General features: G+C 37.2%; 2 protein-coding genes and 1 long non-coding RNA gene across 21 annotated transcripts in view; 2 read left to right on the top strand and 1 right to left on the bottom strand.

The window, feature by feature from the left end:
* Positions 1-2,974: 2,974 nt before the first annotated feature.
* Positions 2,975-3,629, top strand: LOC149091513 (uncharacterized). Its single transcript, XM_089259851.1, has one exon. It carries the CDS (start codon positions 2,999-3,001, stop codon positions 3,584-3,586), a length of 588 nt encoding a protein of 195 aa, XP_089115977.1. The 5' UTR covers positions 2,975-2,998; the 3' UTR covers positions 3,587-3,629.
* Positions 3,630-5,325: 1,696 nt separating this feature from the next.
* LOC108650317 (uncharacterized) lies at positions 5,326-6,462 on the bottom strand. Its single transcript, XR_016196784.1, has 2 exons — positions 6,326-6,462; positions 5,326-5,802 (listed from the first exon to the last, which is right to left on the bottom strand). It is a non-coding gene; the product is annotated as an uncharacterized LOC108650317 (long non-coding RNA).
* Positions 6,463-6,634: 172 nt separating this feature from the next.
* The window catches only part of Rbfox1 (RNA-binding Fox protein 1), a 133,226-nt gene continuing 118,943 nt past the window's right edge, over positions 6,635-20,917 (top strand). For 3 of the 19 annotated variants that reach the window (XM_089260072.1, XM_089260073.1, XM_089260071.1), the window contains exon 1: positions 6,639-6,810. The gene's annotated coding sequence lies outside the window, so the exon portion shown is untranslated. Of the gene's footprint in view, positions 6,811-20,917 lie in introns of all 19 variants that reach the window. The other 16 variants (XM_089260062.1, XM_089260068.1, XM_089260066.1 and 13 more) reach the window with 9 other exon arrangements.

Raw genomic sequence — 20,917 nt, 5'->3', positions numbered from 1 at the left:
TTTGCATACAAGAGTTGTAGTTGGCTTTGAGAATAGCCACAATGAAATTAATCTATTTCATTCTGATTTTGCATTCTAACTTAATTAAACAGGAGCACAGAGTGTGATTTTGCTGATTGCTTTTTCATTATGTCTCGTGGGTTAGGCATTTAAAATAAAGTGAAATAATAATTGTTTTCATTACTTAATAAACACGACTGTTAATTTAACAATGTTAGAGTAAACTGCATACCAATTAGCAAAGTTCCTTATCTGTATACTCATGTGTGCATCAATGTACTTATATATATTCCCTATCTATATACGTATGTATGTATATTCAAAAAACATCAACTACTTTAATCTGTTCGATACAATCATCATTCAGCCTCTAAGATTTTTTTCTTTCTTATTAAACATTTGTTATACAAAATTAAAGCTATTGCTTAGTTATATATAAATTTCAAAAACTGAAATACATTTAAATGCAGATACTTTATAATCCCTATTGCTAAATTCCCACTATATCCTCCACAAAATAAATTTTCCAAAGCATGAGCTTAAATTGCTTACATGAAATTTATTACACGTTTAATTTACAAAGACCACATTTTTAACACTTTATAAGCGCATTTTTCCATCGGCAAATAAACAGAGTATGGACTGAAAGAATGTTGTCGGCCAAGAAACTACAACCCACATCAAACACACAATTTGCAAGTGGAACGACAAAAATGGTAACACAATGCTAAAAAAATAAAAAATAAAACTAAAATTCTCTGTTTGCTGCACCGAAAGTGAAATGCTCTTGTAAAAATACATTTAGTCTTTTCCAGTCTCTCTTTTTCTTTACATTATTTCTATTGAATATTTTTTATTATTCCCTCCAAGTATTTAATGCTTAGCTAAACGATCACAGACATCAATCCAATTCAACTGACCACCAGGCTTGGGCCCTATATAGAGCGACTTTAACTCAAAGGCTAAGTAGCGCTCAAATATTTAGACCGTAGGTCCAGCTTAAAGCGAGTAAACGAGCAGAGACCAGTAAACATTCCAGCTTCGTTTTACTCAAGTATGAATATCAAATTCAATGAAATGAAAATGAAATATAAATGATCTTGTTAGACATGCAGACACAGAGACTGCCTGGGAGATATACAGAGACAGATATACATACGAAAAGATACATTTATAGACAAAAAGACACGCATAGTTTTATTGCTTGGTAAGAGAGTTTTCTTACTTATTTTTCTCAATCATTTCTTCGATGGAGAATATTAAGTCAATAAACTTTATATAACATTTACTTATACATCTTCGACTTTTTTGCGTTACATATTGCATGACTTAGTTATAATATCCTTAATACAGGCAAAGCTTGGATAACAACAAAACATAATAAGCTCTGAAGAGGACTATTCACAATATCCAGAGTGTGTTATAAATCAAATAAGTATTGGCCGCAGCACGTGCCCAGATAACTAAGCATAATGCGAGATATACAAATGTGCGAAAAATAGCTGGAGAGACGGCAGCCACGCCCATTTTGCAGCAATAAGAAACAGCTGGCGGCACATTAAACTCAATGAGTTGAAATTATTTTCAGGCGAAGGTCAACGTATTCCCAGCTAATGCGGTAGGTTAGTGGTGGGCGGCGGACGATTGCCGCTGGGTGAAGGGCGAACGAAGATGGGCGATGGGCGTTGGGCGTTGGGCGTTGGGTGGTGGACAGTTGAGACTACCGGGCGTGGCATTTGGGCGTTGCTATAAAAGACAGCTTCCGCAAACAATAAATTTAGCCCGCCAAATGAGAAAAAGTGGGTCCCAGGGCAACTCGTTGCCAGCCAAGTCGAAAGCATGCAAAGATTCTGGCAAAGCAGAGGCACGGCCGAAATACTTTTAAAACGTAAGCTGGACATTTACGTAATATCTATTATATTTCATACCCATATACGTATATATAAATATGCTGTTGTCGTATGTATGTACATAGTTGGCAGTTTGCTATGGGTAGCCTTATTAAGCTGTAATGTATTCAACGTGAGACACCATTCCACTCCATTTGAGGCTAAGAGTATGCTCAGTTTTTGTAGGCTGCCAGAATTTATAAGGGCAACATCATCTGCCACAGAAGCCCAACGGCTAGACGAGTGCTTAGATTTAACAAGACAGCAATAGAAAAAAAATGAGAAAAAGAAGACCGAAAACAGCTTCAAGCACTCAAGTTTACATAACAACGCAAATTGAAGGTATTTCGAGGAAAAGCTGTAGGCGAGAATTTCAATTTCGAAGAGACGCCTATTGGAAAATCAACTAAAGAAGCTATTAAAATTGCTCCCACACCTGCAATTCAGTTTATAGTCTGGCAAATTTATAGTCTTGCAAAGAAAATTCCAGGAATTTAATCGCCTTGTGAGCACTCTCCTTATTTTGATAATAAGCTGCTCAAGATAAACTCAGGCAAAAATAAAATATTGAAGATATAAAACTATTTTGATTTTCCTCTGATTAATATTTATATGCATTTATCTCAAGAGTCTCTGCTTTTTCTATCATGTTCCCTTTGGGGTTACACCAATTATTTTGCTGTGTTTTCGTCGACAACAGCCTCTTTCGGGTGATTCACTATATCGTAGCCGATGCCCATTTATAATTATATTCATTGCATTTAATTATGTTGGATAAAAACACTTAAAGTTACATTTTCTCTAAACTAAAAGAGCTGTGAATGCTTTTTTTATTTATTAGTTTTTTATCAACTTTCAAACAATATTTTTTAGACATAAAGTAATACTTTTTATTAATACATGAACCTTCTTTTGAAACATTCTTCAATTGATATGTTATTACTTTCATGCATTTATTATATGTTAGTTTTAGTGATGTTTGCAATTACATGATTTCTTAAGGTCATTAAATATGGCCAGAACTATTACAATTAAGCACACACAGAACCCTCGACTTTTGCATAGAAAATAATTTATTCATTCAGTTCGCGTTGTGCTTTGCAGACTTGATGATGCAGTCGCTGGTGTCAGTTTTTTTGCTTTTGACAGTGACTACGCTCACAGGAGAGCGATTCGGCAGCAAAAGTGAGATGGTTACATACAAAAAGGTCACAGAGTGCATTGATAAACTGCACGTAGATAACGCGAATCTGACCTTGGTTGTGGAGTGCCTGACGAAGTTTGGCAATCAGACGGCTTACTTTGAGCACACGCTGTGGAAGGTAGAGTTGCTGCAGCGACGTGTGCAGGGTCTGACAAACATTATATCGCAGACTAAGACTGTATATGTACCGTCGCCCTATGAGAACATCGACGATGTGCTGAAAATCGAGGGAAGCGTTGCTAGCTACAGCTGCCCGCAGAAGCTGTTTGTGGTGCAGGCCATACGCAGAAAGCTGGAGCAAGTGTATATGATGAACGGCATCCAGAGCACACTGTTCAAGTGGCCCTACAAACGAAAGAGACCAGAGAAAGACATTAAACAGGTGCAAAAATCTAGACTCGACGATGGGGCCAATACTAAAAGTGCAGACTATTCGGAGTTGACCTGCCTCATACTTCTGGCGATCGGTAACAAGTCGAGGGAAGCGCCTTAGCATTGTGATTGAATATACTTATTGATTGAATACGAGAAAAACACCTCATTTGCCTCGTTAATTACAACCAATTATGCTGCGATTCAAGTGCGTAATCAACGTTTGGTCACACGCGCCGTATGAGTGCTGGCTCTGATTTACGCGCGGCCACAGCAGGCATCAGCTGGTGCAGCTCTAAGACAAAGCAGCCCAACTGCATGTAAATGTGGGCTAGAAGCGGCGACTGGTCGAATCAGGGAGTTGGCGGGGAGCTGCTTTAAGTAATTGCTTAGGAGTTGCGCAACATGCGGCCCAGCAATAAAAATAATAACACTATAATAATAACAGTAATGCTGCACGCAGCACGCCGCATTCGCAGAAGCAGTCGCAGAGCCCTGCGATGTGTGGCCCTGGCTGGCACGTATCTATTCAGCCCCGGGCACTTGGCACAGACTGCGCTCAAGTTTTTTTTTCTGCACTTGCCTTGTTTATTTTAATGTGCCATATAAAATAATTAAATGGACGCGCATGCAACAAGCGCACAGCGCGATAAGAGATAAACAGTTGCCAGCCGAGCGTACGGCTATCGGGAAACTTGCATGTAATTAGCATAGCGGGCCACATTAAATGCCGTTACTGGCACATTGTCTGGCGCACAGAGTAAGCTCTGACCAGTGGCTCCCACTAATTGGCATCAGGCCATGAAAAGTCACAAACACACAAGAAATGAAGTCGAAATGCATGCTCTGATATTATATGCAAACTGAATCGAACAAATTGGTTTTTAGCAAATTCAAATATATGGGAAACGCTAGTTAATTTAGACTCACTTTAGTTTATAACATACCTATATTATTACCGATAACGGGCAAAAACTCCAATTTCTGATCGGTATAGATTTCTATTCAGAAACTCCTAGTCTATTATATATTAATATAGCAGTAGTATAGGTGCAGGATTAATATATTTGTATAATATATAATGTATAAATAGTACAGTAAAAGTAGTAATATAGTACTAGTAGACGTACAATAATATAAGTAGAATAGTAATAGTAGTAGAATAGTAATAGTAGTAGCTCAGTAATAGTAGTAGTATAGTAATAGTAGTCGCACAGTAATATTAGTAGGATAGTAATAGTAATAGTATAGTAATAGTAGTCGTACAATAATATTAGTAGAATAGTAATAGTAGTAGTACAGTAACAGTAGTAGTACAGTAACAGTAGTAGTATAGTAATAGTAGTAGTACAATAATAGTAGTATTACAGTAACAGTAGTAGTATAGTAATAGTAGTAGTACAATAATAGTAGTAGTATAGTAATAGTAGTAATACTGTAATCGTAGTTGTATAATAATGTTACTAATTAAGGTATAATTTTATAATTATATGCTATACGGAGAACATGGAGATAAGTGGTATGATTGCAGGAAAGTTTTAAGAGAATTTTGTACATATAATAATTATAAGTATGTACATCAAGGCAATATATGTATATTTAAAATGGTTCCCACAAGTCGAACAGCCAAATGAACTTTGCCTATCGACCTTAGTGATTTTTCACTGGGCCTTGTATTTAAATCATCGAAATAAGTTGCATAAATTACAGACACTTCAGAGTTATTGAGTACACTGGAAGGATTGAATTGTAGCTGGAATTATAAACTCTGACTAGCTGAATGATACATACTGACAAACATATCGTCTACATTGTAGCATAAATTAACTAGTTATGTAATGCTACAAATCCGCAGGCAAGAAATGGAGATCCTGAATTTATTAGCAGCTAATTTATAATAGAACTTATACTGAGTCTCAAATATTTTGTGAGCCTTGGTCCAATTTCATCTTTAACTTTCTTGTTTTTGTGCTCTGCTGTCGCGTGCGTCATTTTCTGCCGTTTCTTTTGCACACGCCCCATTTGGGCCGCTCCCGACTCGGCAAGTCGGCTGCAATGTCAATAAAAATTCAATTACGGTTCGCACAAAACTTGTCTGGCATGCCTTTCTTATAGCCATTTAGATATTGGCTATCGGCCGTGCAGACGCACAACGATTCGAGGCTTCAACGTTGTTGTCTTCGCTGAGTGGCATTGCGAAATTTGTTTGACATTTGAATAGCAGCTTCAATTGAATTCGGACAACAAAAGCGCCTTGAAATTCCATGCGATGGAATCAAAAGTCTTGCATTTAGCATCTCGGAACTGGAATGAGATCTGGGATCTGGGATCTGTAATCTGTAATCTGAGGCAGGGCACTTAAATTTGATGGCGTGTTTATGTAACCCAACGCCCCCAGCAAACAGTAGATAATCATAATCGTAATCATAATTTGTGCTAAATTGATCTTCAGCTCGAGCTCGGCCCTCCCAATTCACTATTGCATGTGCCGTTGAAATGCTTTCAATAAAAATAGATTGTGCGCATTCGTAATTTGCTTAAAGTGATTTGGTTTTGGCCACATATGCCAAAAGTGTTAAATAGCTGCTTGTCAAAGCGAATTCGTGTTAAGGTCATTGTGCGTGTTATGACCAAAATTCCAATTTCTCTCTCTCACTCTCCCCATCTCTCTCTCTCTCTCTCTGTCCCTCTCTATTTCATTCCCACTATCGCTCTCCCTCTCCCACATAGGCAGGTGTAATCAAGTCGTGTTAGTGCCACAGCCTCCAAAGCAAAGAGCATGGCATACGCTCTCCCAAGCAGCATACAAGTGTTATACAAGTGTTATACGCCCGCCTTGCTGTTGCTGCTGCATACTTACAGGCGCGCGTAGACTTCGGCTTCAGTCTCCCTTTGCCAGTGCTCTCGTTCACACACTGACAGCTCTCGCCAGTGCCGCCCGATACAAGTGCCGACGTGAGTGTCCCTCAGGAAGCGCGTAAACTTCTGTGCAAGAAAGCTCAGCATTCGCATTAATCAGGCACACATATTTTTGGGCCTGAACAGCATTTACGTTTGGCTTCATTAGTGGCTGCATAGCCCCGTCTCCTTCCCGCTCATTGGGCAACCTCTGTGGTTCGTTTCACTTGTGTGCGTATAAGCGTATGCGTGCGTGTGAGTGTGCGTGTGCGAGTGTGTGCGTGAGGTTAATGAGCCAAAAGTGTTTTATCGTGTTGTGTGTTAAATATTTAATACAATCTTGGATAAATGTTGCATAATATGTGTGTCGCTTGGCATTAGATAGCATCTACTTCATATTATCCGCAGCCTAAGAGCCTACAATTGACTCTAAGCCACAAGAAGCGAGTAAGTACCGTGCGTTTATTTGAGCTTTGAACATAAATTAATTTAGCCATGTATTAATGGCGTTAACTCTTCCATTTAATGGACTAATATCAAATTAGCGCCACTTGATATTTAATTAAAATTATTGTCCTTAATATTCAATAGATGGATGAGTAAATAAATTTATTTATTTAAATTTGACTAATATATTGAATTTCTATCGTTTTACTTTCTGCACTACAAGGAATTTTCGGGTATTTTCAATTTTATGGTTCTTAGAAAACATCAATTTTTCAATTAACAAGAATTTTTATCAACTCTGATTACAAATTGCCAGCATAAATGTTCAATTTTCTGCGAATTTATTTGCAATAAGAATGGGGCAGCCACAAAGCGTGATATCAACAAAAACATTCAAGCACACACACACAAACACACACAAAGACAAACTCCCACTCACATAAACACAGACCCAATTTCATCTGCTGTGCAGAGACTTTCAAATTAATTGTAGCCCAACATTTTGCTACTTGCCACAACTTACTCTAATACTAGTTCATTTGCCACGCCCCTGCCACACACACACACACACGCACGCACACACACCCTCGTAATGCGTAGCAGCATCCCAACTAAGTAAATAATGCGTAAAACAAGTCGAGCGTTTTACGGTAGTGTCCTTAGCCCCCTCTGCCCCGGTCTCCTCATCCTTTCGACACACTGCTCGACTCGCATAGGGAAACCGTCAATTGTAAAATTGTGGCTGGTAGCAAATCGAGGCAGGAGTTTCAGCTCGTGCTGGGCGTTATTTTCGTTGCCGCCCGTCGACTGTCGACTGTCGACTGTCGACTGCAGCTGATGAAGGCAAAAAGGATTGTCAGGCAGAGCCGAGGCGCGCGTGTGCCGGTGTAATTCATTATGCTGACTAACTAAGCGAGAGGTTGGACGCAGCTGCTGGAGCGGGAGTTAGAGCATTGTCAATGCTAGCAAAGCAGATGGGACAGAGCTTGCTACAAATACTTTTCATACACATAAACATTTGTGCACATGTGACGATGACTACAAACAAAAAAGAAACAAGTAAGAAAGCTCTAGTCGAGACTGCTCGACTACGAGATCCCCTGAACCCCACAAGGAACTGATATTTCAATAATAATTAGCACACACACACGCACACACACCCATACAAACAAACACACGCACACACATACACATACAAACAAACACACGCACACACACACGCATATATAGGCGATTGCGCTTGGGTTGCGCTGCAGTGTGGCAATAATAGGAGAACTTATTTGATGTAGTATTTGATATACGACTTTTACAAAGATGAGGGTGAGGGGGTGGATTTAGGGGTGGGGGGTAAATTTTAACAAAAACCGAAATTGTATAAATTTCATCCTAATATACGTTTTAAATTTGGAGACTCTAGCTTGAAAGATGTAGGAGATATAATTTTTTAAGTGATCTTCGATAAGGTTTTTTATCGATAAAAAAGTATCGGAATGAGTTTTTTAGTGATAAACTCGATATGCGCGTGATATGTACGGACATTTTAAAAAAAAGTTTAAGTCTCTAGCTCTTATATCTTCTGAGATCGACGCGTTCATACATACGGACGGACGGACGGACGGACGGACGGACGGACGGACGGACAGACAGACGGACAGGGCTAAATCAACTCAGCTCGTCGCCCTGATCAAGAATATATATACTTTGTGGGGTCTGCCACGCCTCCTTCTGCCTGTTACATACTTTTAACAATACCATTATACCCTGATTTCCCATTTTCAATGGGTTCAGGGTATAACAAGTAAGAAAGCTCTAGTCGAGACTGCTCGACTACGAGATCCCCTGAACCCTTCGAGCAACTGATATTTCAATAATAATTCGCACATACACACGCACACACACATATGCAAACAAACAAACACAAGCACACACACACACACAGGCAGCAAACAAACACAAGCACACACACACACGAGCACATATACAGGCGATTGCGCTTGGGTTGCGCTGCAGTGTTGGAAATATAATCAGAACTTATTTGTTGAATAATTTAATTTCTAGACGTACGATCGAAATGAAACTTTCAGAACATAATTATAATGTTTAAATGTATGTGTATACCGAAGCACAAGTCACTAGTATTTGATATACGACTTTTACAAAGTTGAGGGTGAGGGGGTGGATTTAGGGGTGGGGGGTAAATTTTAACAAAAACCGAAATTGTATAAAATTCATCTTAATATACATTTTAAATTTGGAGACTCTAGCCTGAAAGATATAGGAGATATAATTTTTTAACTGATATTCGATAAGGGTTTTTATCGATAAAAAAGTATCGGAATGAGTTATCGTTTTTTAGTGATAAACTCGATATGCGCGCGATATATACGGACATTTTAAAAAAAAGTTTAAGTCTCTAGCTCTTATATCTTCTGAGATCGACGCGTTCATACATACGGACAGACGGACGGACGGACGGACGGACGGACAGACAGACAGACGGACAGGGCCAAATCGACTCAACTCGTCGCCCTGATCAAGAATATATATACTTTGTGGGGTCTGCCACGCCTCCTTCTGCCTGTTACATACATTTTAACAAAACCATTATACCCTGATTTCCCATTTTCAATGGGTTCAGGGTATAAAAATAAAAGAGGGAAAAATAATGTTGCTAAAGCTGCAATTGTTGTTACTAACGTAAAAATTGTCAGTCATGGTTAGACTTCCGTCATCAGCCCAGTCAACAGAAGCTGTGCCACTCGAGCTGTCCGTTTGTGTGTGTGCGTGTGCGTGTGTACGTGAGCGTGTGTGAGTAGTATTTGCGTGTATGCTCTGCCTGTGTCTGTGTTTGTGTGGAGCTAACCATTTCTTTTATTATTTATGTCGCCTGTAAGTTCTTCAAGTGCCAGTTGATGGCTTTTAATTAAGACAGCAAGCAAACGGCATACTAAAGTTGAGCACACTAAGAGGAAAAAAACAAAAAAACTTTTTAAAGTTGCAGAGTTAACAACATTGTTCGCTTAGTTGACTCACGGAAACAATAATTGTATTTCAAAACTTTTAATCTAAGAGTAAGCGGAACACAAGCTTTATTAACTGCTGCATACTCGTATTTAAAATAAATAAAACTGTCAACAGCAGTGTGAATCAAGTAGGTGAAATCTAGGCGAAAATGTTTGACTCTTAGTCAATACTCTAACTCGCGTCGTAACAGAGCAACAGTTTCTAGTATTCTAGTATGCAAGAGTAACTAAGGGGGTATATGAATAGGTTTGTGCCTTTAAAGAGAAATGTTGGGAGGATATGTAGTTTGCTTGTACTCTACAAGAAACTGAATATTAGAATTCTATATCTACATTCTAGATTGAACTAACAGATGGACAGAAATTTACACATACATTTTTGGTATTATATTATTTTTATATTATCTATATAAAGAAGTATATACTCTGCATAATTTACACATTTCCACTAAGATAAACTAACTAGCTTAGTTTAAGCTTTATCGAGTCTATTTCGCTGGATGTGTATTTTAATGGCTTAGCATTTCATTATAAGATTGTATCACCATCTCTGTAAGGGCATCGAATAAATATCACAAAAAATTCATTGTTGCAAACTAAATAAAAGTTTTTGGTCTTTGTTAGCAGCGCCGAAAAAGTTTTATTTTGACAAGCTATAAAAAACTGTGCTCCATAAATCAGAGGGGCGTGTGCGAGCTAAGGAAGTGCACTTAGTTTCAAATACACATATATATATATATATATATATATATATATATATATATATATATATATATATATATATATAATATACATGCCCACACACTCACATACGATATACATATGTAAAGTAAATAACTGCCACAATATTGTGGCATAAACAGCAATTGCTTTTGGATTCGAACCTTAAGTTGTTTGGCGGAGCAAAAAGTTTATTATAAACTGTTGAGCTGCTTTGTGAATAGTTATTCATATATCAAAAGGCAGGTGAAAAATACTATATATGGCATATAATCAATATGGATGGGGCAATATTTACTCAAAACTTTCCCATGCTCTTTGGGACTCGAGTCAAGAGTCACCATTTGAGTATTTCTTTTTATATAATTTTCTTTAGTGCATCACCTTTAGCCCCGATGGAGGCTATTGTCAACATTAAATCTAATTCTTCAGACGGATTTTTAATAAATCTAATGGCATTTAGGTGCCATACTGGTGGAACTTTTCGTTTCTTGTTTTTTATTTTTATTTTATTTTTTTATTTTGCGCAGACTTATTCATTCCACGTAAAGTTGATTAAATGCCTCGCTACCCACTTTGTGCATTAGCATACAAAGGAAGCTGGCTAAAAGAAAAAACGAATGTAAGCCATACCATAGTATACTGCTACTTACGAGTTGAGCACGCGCTTCTGCCACATTTAGGAAAATTTTCAGCTCTCGGCCACATGTAAAAATAAGCAGAGTTCCTTTGCCAGCGAGTCAATGCGGCTCCTGGGAAAATCAGCTTAGTGAGCGGAAAAAAAAAAAAAGTTTTCTTTCGGGCAGTTGCGTCAATCACGTACTAAAACAAGTTAGAACGCTTTTGTCGAGTCTTACCGACCGACCAGTACTCCTTTTTCTGTTAGATATAAAAGACTGGGAAAGATTGTTGCCTTTGCAGCAATGGCTCAAATTTGAGTATTCGTTAAGAATGCCAATGGCACCAAAATACAGAATATTGACAGACACTAACATAGATCGATGTACTCGTATTCCACTCACACACCCAGAGATATTCAGTATATAAATCCTTGCGACAGCTGTAAAGAGTTCTCCTTGTGGTAGTTATTCATATGCGATAATGGAAAGAGATTCTACTTTAGCGCTTGCCATGCATTTTTTCGCCCCATTTTTTTTGGTATTTACTGCTTTTGTTGCTGCTGCTGCTGCTGCTGTGGCTGTCTCCCGCAGCAGACAACAATTTATCACATTTCAATCAATTGTATCATCAATCATGTCAAACATATTTCAGCAATGCCAAAACGAACCAATGAGCCAAACCAGTCAACATTTTGTTAATGCTTATCAGGCAAATGGAAAACAGGTTGAATGTTAATGTTTGGATACATATAAATATTGTTTTATGGTTATATTCCATCAGAATTTAGCTATGGTCATTAACTACAAATATTTGTTTAGTTCTCCTAGCAGAATGAGGAGCTTTCTTTGTATACTTAATCGCTTTATATACTTTTTTTTCTGTAACTGCTTGCCAGATAATATTAAACTAAACCCGCATTTGCTTTACAATAATCAATATTATTAATTTGATAAGTAATCTGATTGCAGTTTTCGGCACTCGAAGTGTAAATAGTTCATAAGATTATGCGGATTTGCAAACTGATTTGTATGTGTAAGAATACTTCGAAAATTCGGCATAAATATATTTTGCCTCAACATGCGCATATTTTCATTCAGCAAATGGATGAATAGTAAGGCAGCTGCTAATGCAACAGCCGGAACTACATCCCGTATATACACAATTCAGACACTCAGTATTCAACAGGATTCAAGTCACTTGCAATTTCATTTTTTTAAAGTGCTCTCCTATACATGAAATTAGAAAGAGTGCGACTAGAATTTCAGCAGTTGCTCATCGGTGATATGGACTGGAAGTACAAACACGTAATTTAAGCTGAGCCTCAAGTGTATGTGGGGCTATTAGCAACATAGGCACACGCATGCACAAACAGGCATACATAAACTGGCAGGCGTACTTCCCCTCAACTTCTAGCGCTGCTCCCTTAAGCGGAAAGCATTTAAGTCGGTCTTGTAAGATGCTGTTCCCTCACCCACAAAGACACGCATACAAAGTGCCTGATACTACTTTTTATACTACTGCTGTTAGCAAAAGTCATATAAAACAAGGAAGATGAGCACTGACATAAGGAACGACTACCAAATATCTTATATATAATTATATAAACCTAGCAAGGCTTTATAAATTTTTTATAGACTCGCCTATTGCTGCTAATCTTGTTTATATATACTACAAAATATGTATATAGGGTATATATATACAGATTAAAACAAGCAGTATTCATCACTTCCTCTTCTCGCTGCGTACAGGGTATAAAAAAGTGCGCTAATGGTGAAGGTCAGACCGTTGTTACGTTTTGGCCTTAAGTACGGCGCTGTTGCTGTCGTTGTTGTCATTGTTGTTGTTGTTGCTGTTGTTTTCGTTCACTTTTCTATTTTTTTCTCTCTCTTCTTCTTTTTGTATTGTAAAACATTGTGTGTTCCTGCAAGCGGCATAGTAGAACAGCGTGCTCTCACCCTCTCCCTCTCCCTCTCTCTCACTCTCACAATCTCTCACTTTTCGCACACGACTCTTTGGTCATGCGCCGTGTGTCGGTTAAAGCCGTCCGTATAACAGTTTAAGAATTGCAGACTTTTGGGCGATGCTGCTGTGGCCACTTTTGCTGCTGCTGCTGCCACAAATGGTCGGCTTTAACAGTGTGCGTATTCTTTTGTGTTACCCTTGTGGTTACAACAACACAATATAAATAATTCTTTCTTTTATTATTTATGCTCAGATGTGGTTATGATTGCGCGAGAACACGCTGCCACATGCAGGCAAATGTGAAACGATTCACGAGCTGGGTTTTCTAAGCGAGCAAACGTTGCCCGCATACAAACGCAGATATTTGAGATGGGTAGATAAACTAGGGTAAATAAAGTCAAATTTAATCAATTTCAAACTGAGACTGTGACGAAGTGTGTTTACCAATCATTCACTTGGCGCAGTTCCCAAAGAAGTATTGCATATCTAATCTCTACAGCATAATATACTCATCCTGAAGTTTTTGAAATTTCAATTCAAAATGCAGCTGGTTAAAAATACATTGTATAAGTAGTTTTCACAGCCTTTAACATTTAAAGCTCTCCACTTGTTCAATAAGCATTGTATTCGCTCCGTAATCCAGGCAAATATTATTTGCCTCACTCGATGAGCTTCAGCGCTGCAGTCAATCCCATCAAATAGCTACTGAGCTTGCATTTTCGAAGTGCATTTGGCTGGCTACCTTTGACTGAAATTGGATTCACTCAGTGCCCAGAGCAGTTCGAGTGTCTGCCTGTCTGTCTGTCCGTCTGTTGGAAATGTGCGATGGGCGTGCTTCAGCGCGAAATAAATCCATACTTAACCCTGGCACATGCCAGCGACAAAGCCCATAAACTGCCGCCATAAGCTTTAATAACTGACTTGAGTCGCTTTGCTGCTGTCGTCACTTTAATGTCATTTTCATAATATGCCTCGAGCACCTTCGCACTTTTAACATCTTTTTGGTCCTTTGGCTGCAGTCTTAGCCCCTCCCAGCCAAGTTTTATGGCACGCTTAACGCTAACGCTAAACCCTGGGCTGGAGCCATATACGTTAAGACTCTTTGTAACGTTTCGACTCGACTCCTGTGCTGCTGCTGCTGCTGCTGCTGCTGCTGATTGCCGAGTGCCGAGTGAAACTGACAGCGCAAATGCGTATTTAATTCCGCTTGCGTTGCCATCGTCACGCCCACAACCCATAACGCTGACAATTGCTGTTGTTATAGTTGTTGTAGCTTGCTGTTGCTGTTGCTAGTGCGTTCACATTAATAAATGTCACATTTCAGCTGCACTGACAAGAGCAATGCCTGAACAGCATCCCATAAGATACCTAACAAAATGTAACATACTTTAACCCGAGTGCCTCCTCTGCTTACTGTCAGCCTGAATGAGTGACTGCCATGCTGGCACCGTGACAAAATGACTAGCGCAAAAAGCTGATTGCGCGAGCGCTTTAAATTAATTAGTCCTGTTTTTTCATTCACCATACGCCACCACTCACCGCGCGCCACTCATTCATTCATCTCCCTCTTTCACTTTCGATCCCTTCTTAGCTTCGGCTCTGATAAGTTGCCGACAAGCAGATTTGCGACATTGGCAATTTGTGCTGCAAAAAACAGGAAGGTCAGCGCACTACTTAACGCCGAAAATTGAATATCCTTGCAGATAAAGAGCTCAGATGCGTTGTTAAGGAAAGCCAGCTACCAGCAGCCATTCTTTTACTTACTTACATAATGAACTAATGTACATTTAGTTTACTTAGGAGACACTCTAAGAGAATAAATTAATCTAGTGATTGCTAGACTTAATAACTGATTCTTTGGGACTTACTATATACTCATTCAGCTGTATAAGAGTTCGGTCTACCTTTACAATACCTTTCAAGACTATTGCTGTCACACCTATAAATATTTTAAATTTTATTAATTTTTGTGGAATTTATTTATTTATATTGTTATTAATTTTTTTTATTTATATATGTTTATTTATATATTTATTTATTTTAATATTATATTCATTTACCTATTAATTTATATATCGATATATCATTATATAGTCTTTAACAACCTATGCATTACCCTATGAGGATCTTAAATGGAGGCTCTCTTAATAATGTCCTCTTATCAAGCAGGCTGCAATTTCCCAACAATCTTTCGCTGTGTCGATTTCTGCCTTTAAATCTGCTCTTTCCCTGTATGCAGCTTGAGATATTTATAGGGTATGAAGCCACGTACTTAACTCATTAAAATTATAAACATAAAATACAATTTGGCCAAACACTTCATAGTTTTTTGTAGGATAGGCTAAAACACCCTTCCCAAACTCCTAAAGTAAAAGATTAAATCATCCATCGACTTTTGTGGCCCGTCACACGGTGCACTGTGCCGCTAATCGGCTTAGACTGGCAGTTCCGCCAGCCATAGCATACTTTGCAGCGCTGCTGATTATAGGTGGAACGTTTTTACTTACCCGCAATTAGACTAATGACATAACTGAGCTGAAAAACAATGTCATTCAGTTTGGTCTACAGCTCGAGAAATGTCAAAGAGTTCGATTAGTGGCTCTGATGCCAACAGTTTATTCACCTTTTCATCATTCATAGCATTTTAGCCATATATATATCCTTGTATATATATATATTGTGTATGTGGAATGTCGGTGCGGCTCGGCTGTCTTTTTTAATGCTCGTGTGAATTTTTGAAAGTCTAACATTTCCATTTGCAACTGCAGCCGTAGCGGCAACAGAAACAACAACAACAGCAATTGCCAAGCAACGGCTAAAGGATGAAAATGCGCGCGAACTCCATATTTGCCTTGCACACTCACATCCGCACATATATTGGCTCGAGTGTACGTATATCCTGCAGCTGCAAGTTTACGTTTCCCCCAATGAGAAATAGCTGCTTTTACTCGTTTATTTTGCTTTAAAAAAATTAATTAATGCATAGCAACTGTATTGATCTTAAGAGCTGGTGACGCTGTGAAACAGAAACCGAGCTATGCGGAAAATAATTAAAATGCATCATTGACATGCTGTAAGAATATTTACTATACCACATATATAAGTTATCCTGTTGGCAATTATAGTATGTATGCTCATAACTACAGTTGTCTCTCTCTGCCACTCTCTCTCTCTGTCTCTCTCTCTCTCTTTAGATCTCTTACTATATTTAATTATCATTAAAATGCTAATTCACTCAGATAGCAAACGCTGCCAGTTTCTTTCCAGAAGACAGTCACGACATATTTATTAAGACAACGTCATAACATTGCACCGATATGACATATTTATCTATACCTACGACATACGTATATTTATTTATATGTGAAACATGCAATTTGTGCCATTTGAATATATTTGGCTGTCTAAGGCAAACTGTTAAGTGTCAGGCTGAATGCGAATGTCCTGGCTATCATTTACATTTCCATGATATATTGCGAAAAGCCTGGACTTAATAATGGCGTGGCACTTGAATGATATTAGCATACGTCCTTAATTATGCCAATTTGATTTTAATAAGCTAATGGGATAAAGAGGAATCTGCTGAGCATCTTTTATTTAACATTCTTAAGCAATCAATATGTCTATTGCCATGACATGACAAGCGGTATGAGCCTCAAGTTTCTTTCCAGATTATATATTATATTTATACAATATTTGAAGGCAACAGCGTACTTTCACATTTATGTAAGGCAGAGTTATCTTATTCTTCATTGGTAGATAAAATATTTATGTTTACCATCTTTAAATTCACTTTTGAGTACAATTAAATTAAGTTCTATATGACAAAAAGAATTTATGACATATTTGGAGAGTTCATATTTCCTTCAAACGTTTGAAAACGTTTTTACAGTTCATACTCTTACTCATCCTTCGTCTAAGGTCCCATTCGAATAGATGTCATGATAAGTCTCGAATTATTTATCTAAGAGTCGGAGCATAACTTTTGCAGTACAGGCAAAATACGACGTGGTCACAAAATTGTTGAGTCTCTGTACTAATATGCGCATATATATGCATACATATGTACATGCATACATATACATATATATATATATATATAAATTATAAATTTATTCAATTATTATTTGGGGTCCACAAAAACTTTTCACAGAATATATATATTTCTCTGTGAAATTTATTTTATTTTTGCTTCCCTATTTATTTTAACATATCATTTGATCAATATCGTCAACTTTTCATATTTAATTCACAAAAGACCCAATTACATATTTTAACTGCATTCAAGTGGCAGCAACTATTAAATGCAAATGAAAATTAAGAAAAAAAGTAAAGTATATATTTGCCAGATGTTCAATGATATAGCCATTAAACAGGTTCACTTCATTTGCCAAAACCATGGCCAAAGAATTTAATCAAAATTTATAAATCACTGCAATGCAGGAAAATAAATTGTGAAACTGTTTGCCAAGTTTCCAATAGAAGTTGTTCAGCTGCCAGAAATACGCTCCATAGCCGAATTTCTATGTGGTGTTCGGTCTGTGGTTGCGGTGCTGGCAGTCTGTGGCAGCGGCTGTTTGCCACTTACGCTTGAATGCCTCGTCCAGTCATTGATATGCGAATGCGCCACAAAAAGTTCAAATTAAAAACACTCGCCTCTGTGTTATTCGGGCCACTTGAAAAGGCGATTGTGACTGACTGAAAGCAGAGACACAAAAAACTTGCGCAAATCAATTTTTTATTTGCAGGGATCTGAGATATCCCAGTCAGTCCATCGAGCTGGACATGTTTAGATGCAAACTGACAGCAGGCAATTCTCGACGCAACTGTTGCACACACTTTAAAACACGGCTTGACAAATTGTGCAGTAAAACTTGATGCCCCGAAAAGTTGCTTCAAGCGTCAGCGTCAAGCGTATAACTGGATTCGACGTACATATTGCAAAACTTTTCGAGCTTGATGTTCCGTTTCAAATATGGCTAATCGACAAGCATACAACTGGAACGCCGCACTGCTCCTCCACAGCGGGATTGTCCCTGTTCATGGACATGCGATCTCTTAGTCTGCTCTCATTAAAAAGTAAAATAAACAAGTAAAAGTTTCAAAATCAAAAGCGAATAAAAACAGCAGAAACAACACCAGCAGCAGTAGTAGTAGAAGAAGCAGCTGAACTCAAAACAAAAGGAAATAGAGAAAAGCAAATAAAAAAGACAAAAACCACTTGAGCAAGTAGCAAAAGTTTTCCATTTATAACGAGCACAGCGCCAGCCATGGCTATATGCACAGGGGCATGTTTTGCTATGCGGGTGGGCGGGGCGACTGTCGAAACGAATGTGTATATCCTGCTGTCTCATTTGTTAGAAGTGCATGAGTGTTAGTAAAACTTTAAATGCGCGGTAATGAAATTGTTGCCAACAAATGCTGTCAACATACTAATACACACACACACGCACACACATGAGCGTTTTATGGCAGGGTTCCGGCAAATGTCGAGCATGCAGGCATTCTGCAGATTTCTAGCACCTCGCCAAAGCCGGAAAGTTGTCTGACTCAAGTGTTACGCCCCAAACACTATAAAAAAAAAAAAACAGAAAAACTGTGTTAAGTTGCCACAACTTGGATACGCAATGTGCTGGGGCCAGTCAGCTCTTAGCGGGGGAGGAGGAGCGGAAAACTCTTCCACTTTGCTACACGTCTGGCCATAATCATATGAATGGCTTGGCATTTGGAGCATTAAGCTGCGGTTAAACCACTAAGATAGTATATATATTTAAATGAAAAATTCATTTGTAGCAACCCAATGGAAATTGAATGTCCGCTTGAACAAATAACATTCAACGATGCAGTGCACGCCGTGCCATATCCAGACTGGTTTGCAGTCGAGGCAAAGGCTTTGCCAAGTCTTCTGTGATTTCAAATGCATTCTTAAATCCCCTTTCCGTTTGCTTGCTAATAGAACGTTTCGCAAAGTGATATAATCTTAAGTAAGCCATGCAGTTTATTGTAATCGTATTAGCTTTTGGCTTCATGGTTCCGTTTTGTTTGGCGTAATTACTTGCCAAAGAATTTCCAAAGAAAAATACTTTTCTTAAGCCAATATACAAGATATTTGGGTTAATCCAATGGAGATGAGTACATATTTTATGCATTATTGCCACAATTGCAAAGACAATATGGACTTTGGGTGGCGGAGCTGTGAAAGACTGAACAAATTACCGTGAATTCATATATATATTATTATATAATATATAATTATATATATATATATATATATATATATATATATATATATATATATATATATATATATATATATATAAATTCAAATAAATAAAGAATAATACAAAATAACGAAAATTTCACATTGAATAAATCAATATATTTTAAAATAACTGAAATAAAAAAAATAAAATTAAATTAAAAAGGAAAGTCAATAAGAAAATTGAAACAGAATTTTTTTTACGAAATAGTAGTTTAATAAAGATTTATAAATAAGCAAATGTTTCAAATTAAATAAAATGTTCTTTCCCATTCAAAATGTATTTATATTTTTTTCCTGTCTACAGCCGATTGACCACTTAATCTTCTTTCTAGTAATTAATAATATATATTGTTATAATATTGTTGTTAATGTATATACAAATACAGTTCTGATAATATCCTGCTTATTCGGGAATTTTTTGTCTACATTACAATTTGTTTTTGCGTTTTTATGAAAGCTCACATAGAAAAGACTGTGTTTGAGGCACTTTTTAACTGCTATTTGTCGTCAGATAATCCACATTTTAATTAATATTGTTAACTTTAAATTCAACATCATAAAGATAGTCATTAATTTATTGTAGAGCTACATCATTTAATTGTTTGTTTGCTTTCAATAAGTGTATTCATCGGCAAGGACAGTATGCGATAGTTCCAATTAGAATTACCATCAATGTGGTCCACTTAATTGCAATGTTATTTATTGAGCCAGTTGCATTAATTATACTGCCGAACAGTGTTTGATTAACGCCCAGTCGTTACAGTTACGGTTAGTTAACGTTTAACTGTGGAAATAGATATACAAAATATTTTCCATCAAACCACAATCCTTGTTGGCTGCATTTAACTACTCATAACTTACACCATCACCATTACATGTCATGCTAAAATAAAAATACGTGATTTAGTATTAAAATAAAATAATCTTGATTTATACCTCATATTGAATATAAAAATGGGTCGTCAAAACATTCATGGGCTATCAAATTTGCTGTTTATGTGTTTACTAGTTGAAATCCTGATCATACTCGTAATGCTCACTGAACTATTATGGCCAAACTATAAAGTTTGGTTGACATTGGCGCAATAAACCCTCTAAAAAACTTGACTTTGAACTGCAATTTTATTTAAGTCATTTTAAAGATTGTGCATATAAAATTTGATGGTTTTATAAATATGATAAGAAAACTAACTTTCGCATATTTATTAGAAATGAAAATAAACTTTAAAGTTATTGAAATCAGAGCGAGAAATAGCAATGTAAACATATATTTGATTGGAATGCTCTTCTGGTAAAACAAAAATATGACTTTCAACATAAATATGATAATAAAAAGAAATTTTGGCCATGCCTTTGTTAGCTAACGGCTTGTGGCATATAATACCACTTTTTCTTCACAGACTTATGACAATACAAATTATTATCAAGAAAGTCTTTATTAAAGTACATTTATAAATAAACAATAAATAAATGTAGAGCATAGCGCAATAAAAACTTTCTTACAGTGAGCAAAGAGTAT

This window comes from Drosophila navojoa, chromosome 4 (assembly GCF_054131105.1).
Source record: "Drosophila navojoa isolate 15081-1374.11 chromosome 4, UAZ_NAV_1.0, whole genome shotgun sequence".
NCBI lineage: Eukaryota > Metazoa > Arthropoda > Insecta > Diptera > Drosophilidae > Drosophila > Drosophila navojoa.
The sequence above is the reverse complement of the archived record's forward strand: the minus strand, read 5'-3'. Positions and strand labels throughout refer to the sequence as shown.

Bases quoted from the DNA above. Each gene is read 5' to 3' on its own strand.
- LOC149091513 (XM_089259851.1), top strand. From the start codon at position 2,999: ATGATGCAGTCGCTGGTGTCAGTTTTTTTGCTTTTGACAGTGACTACG.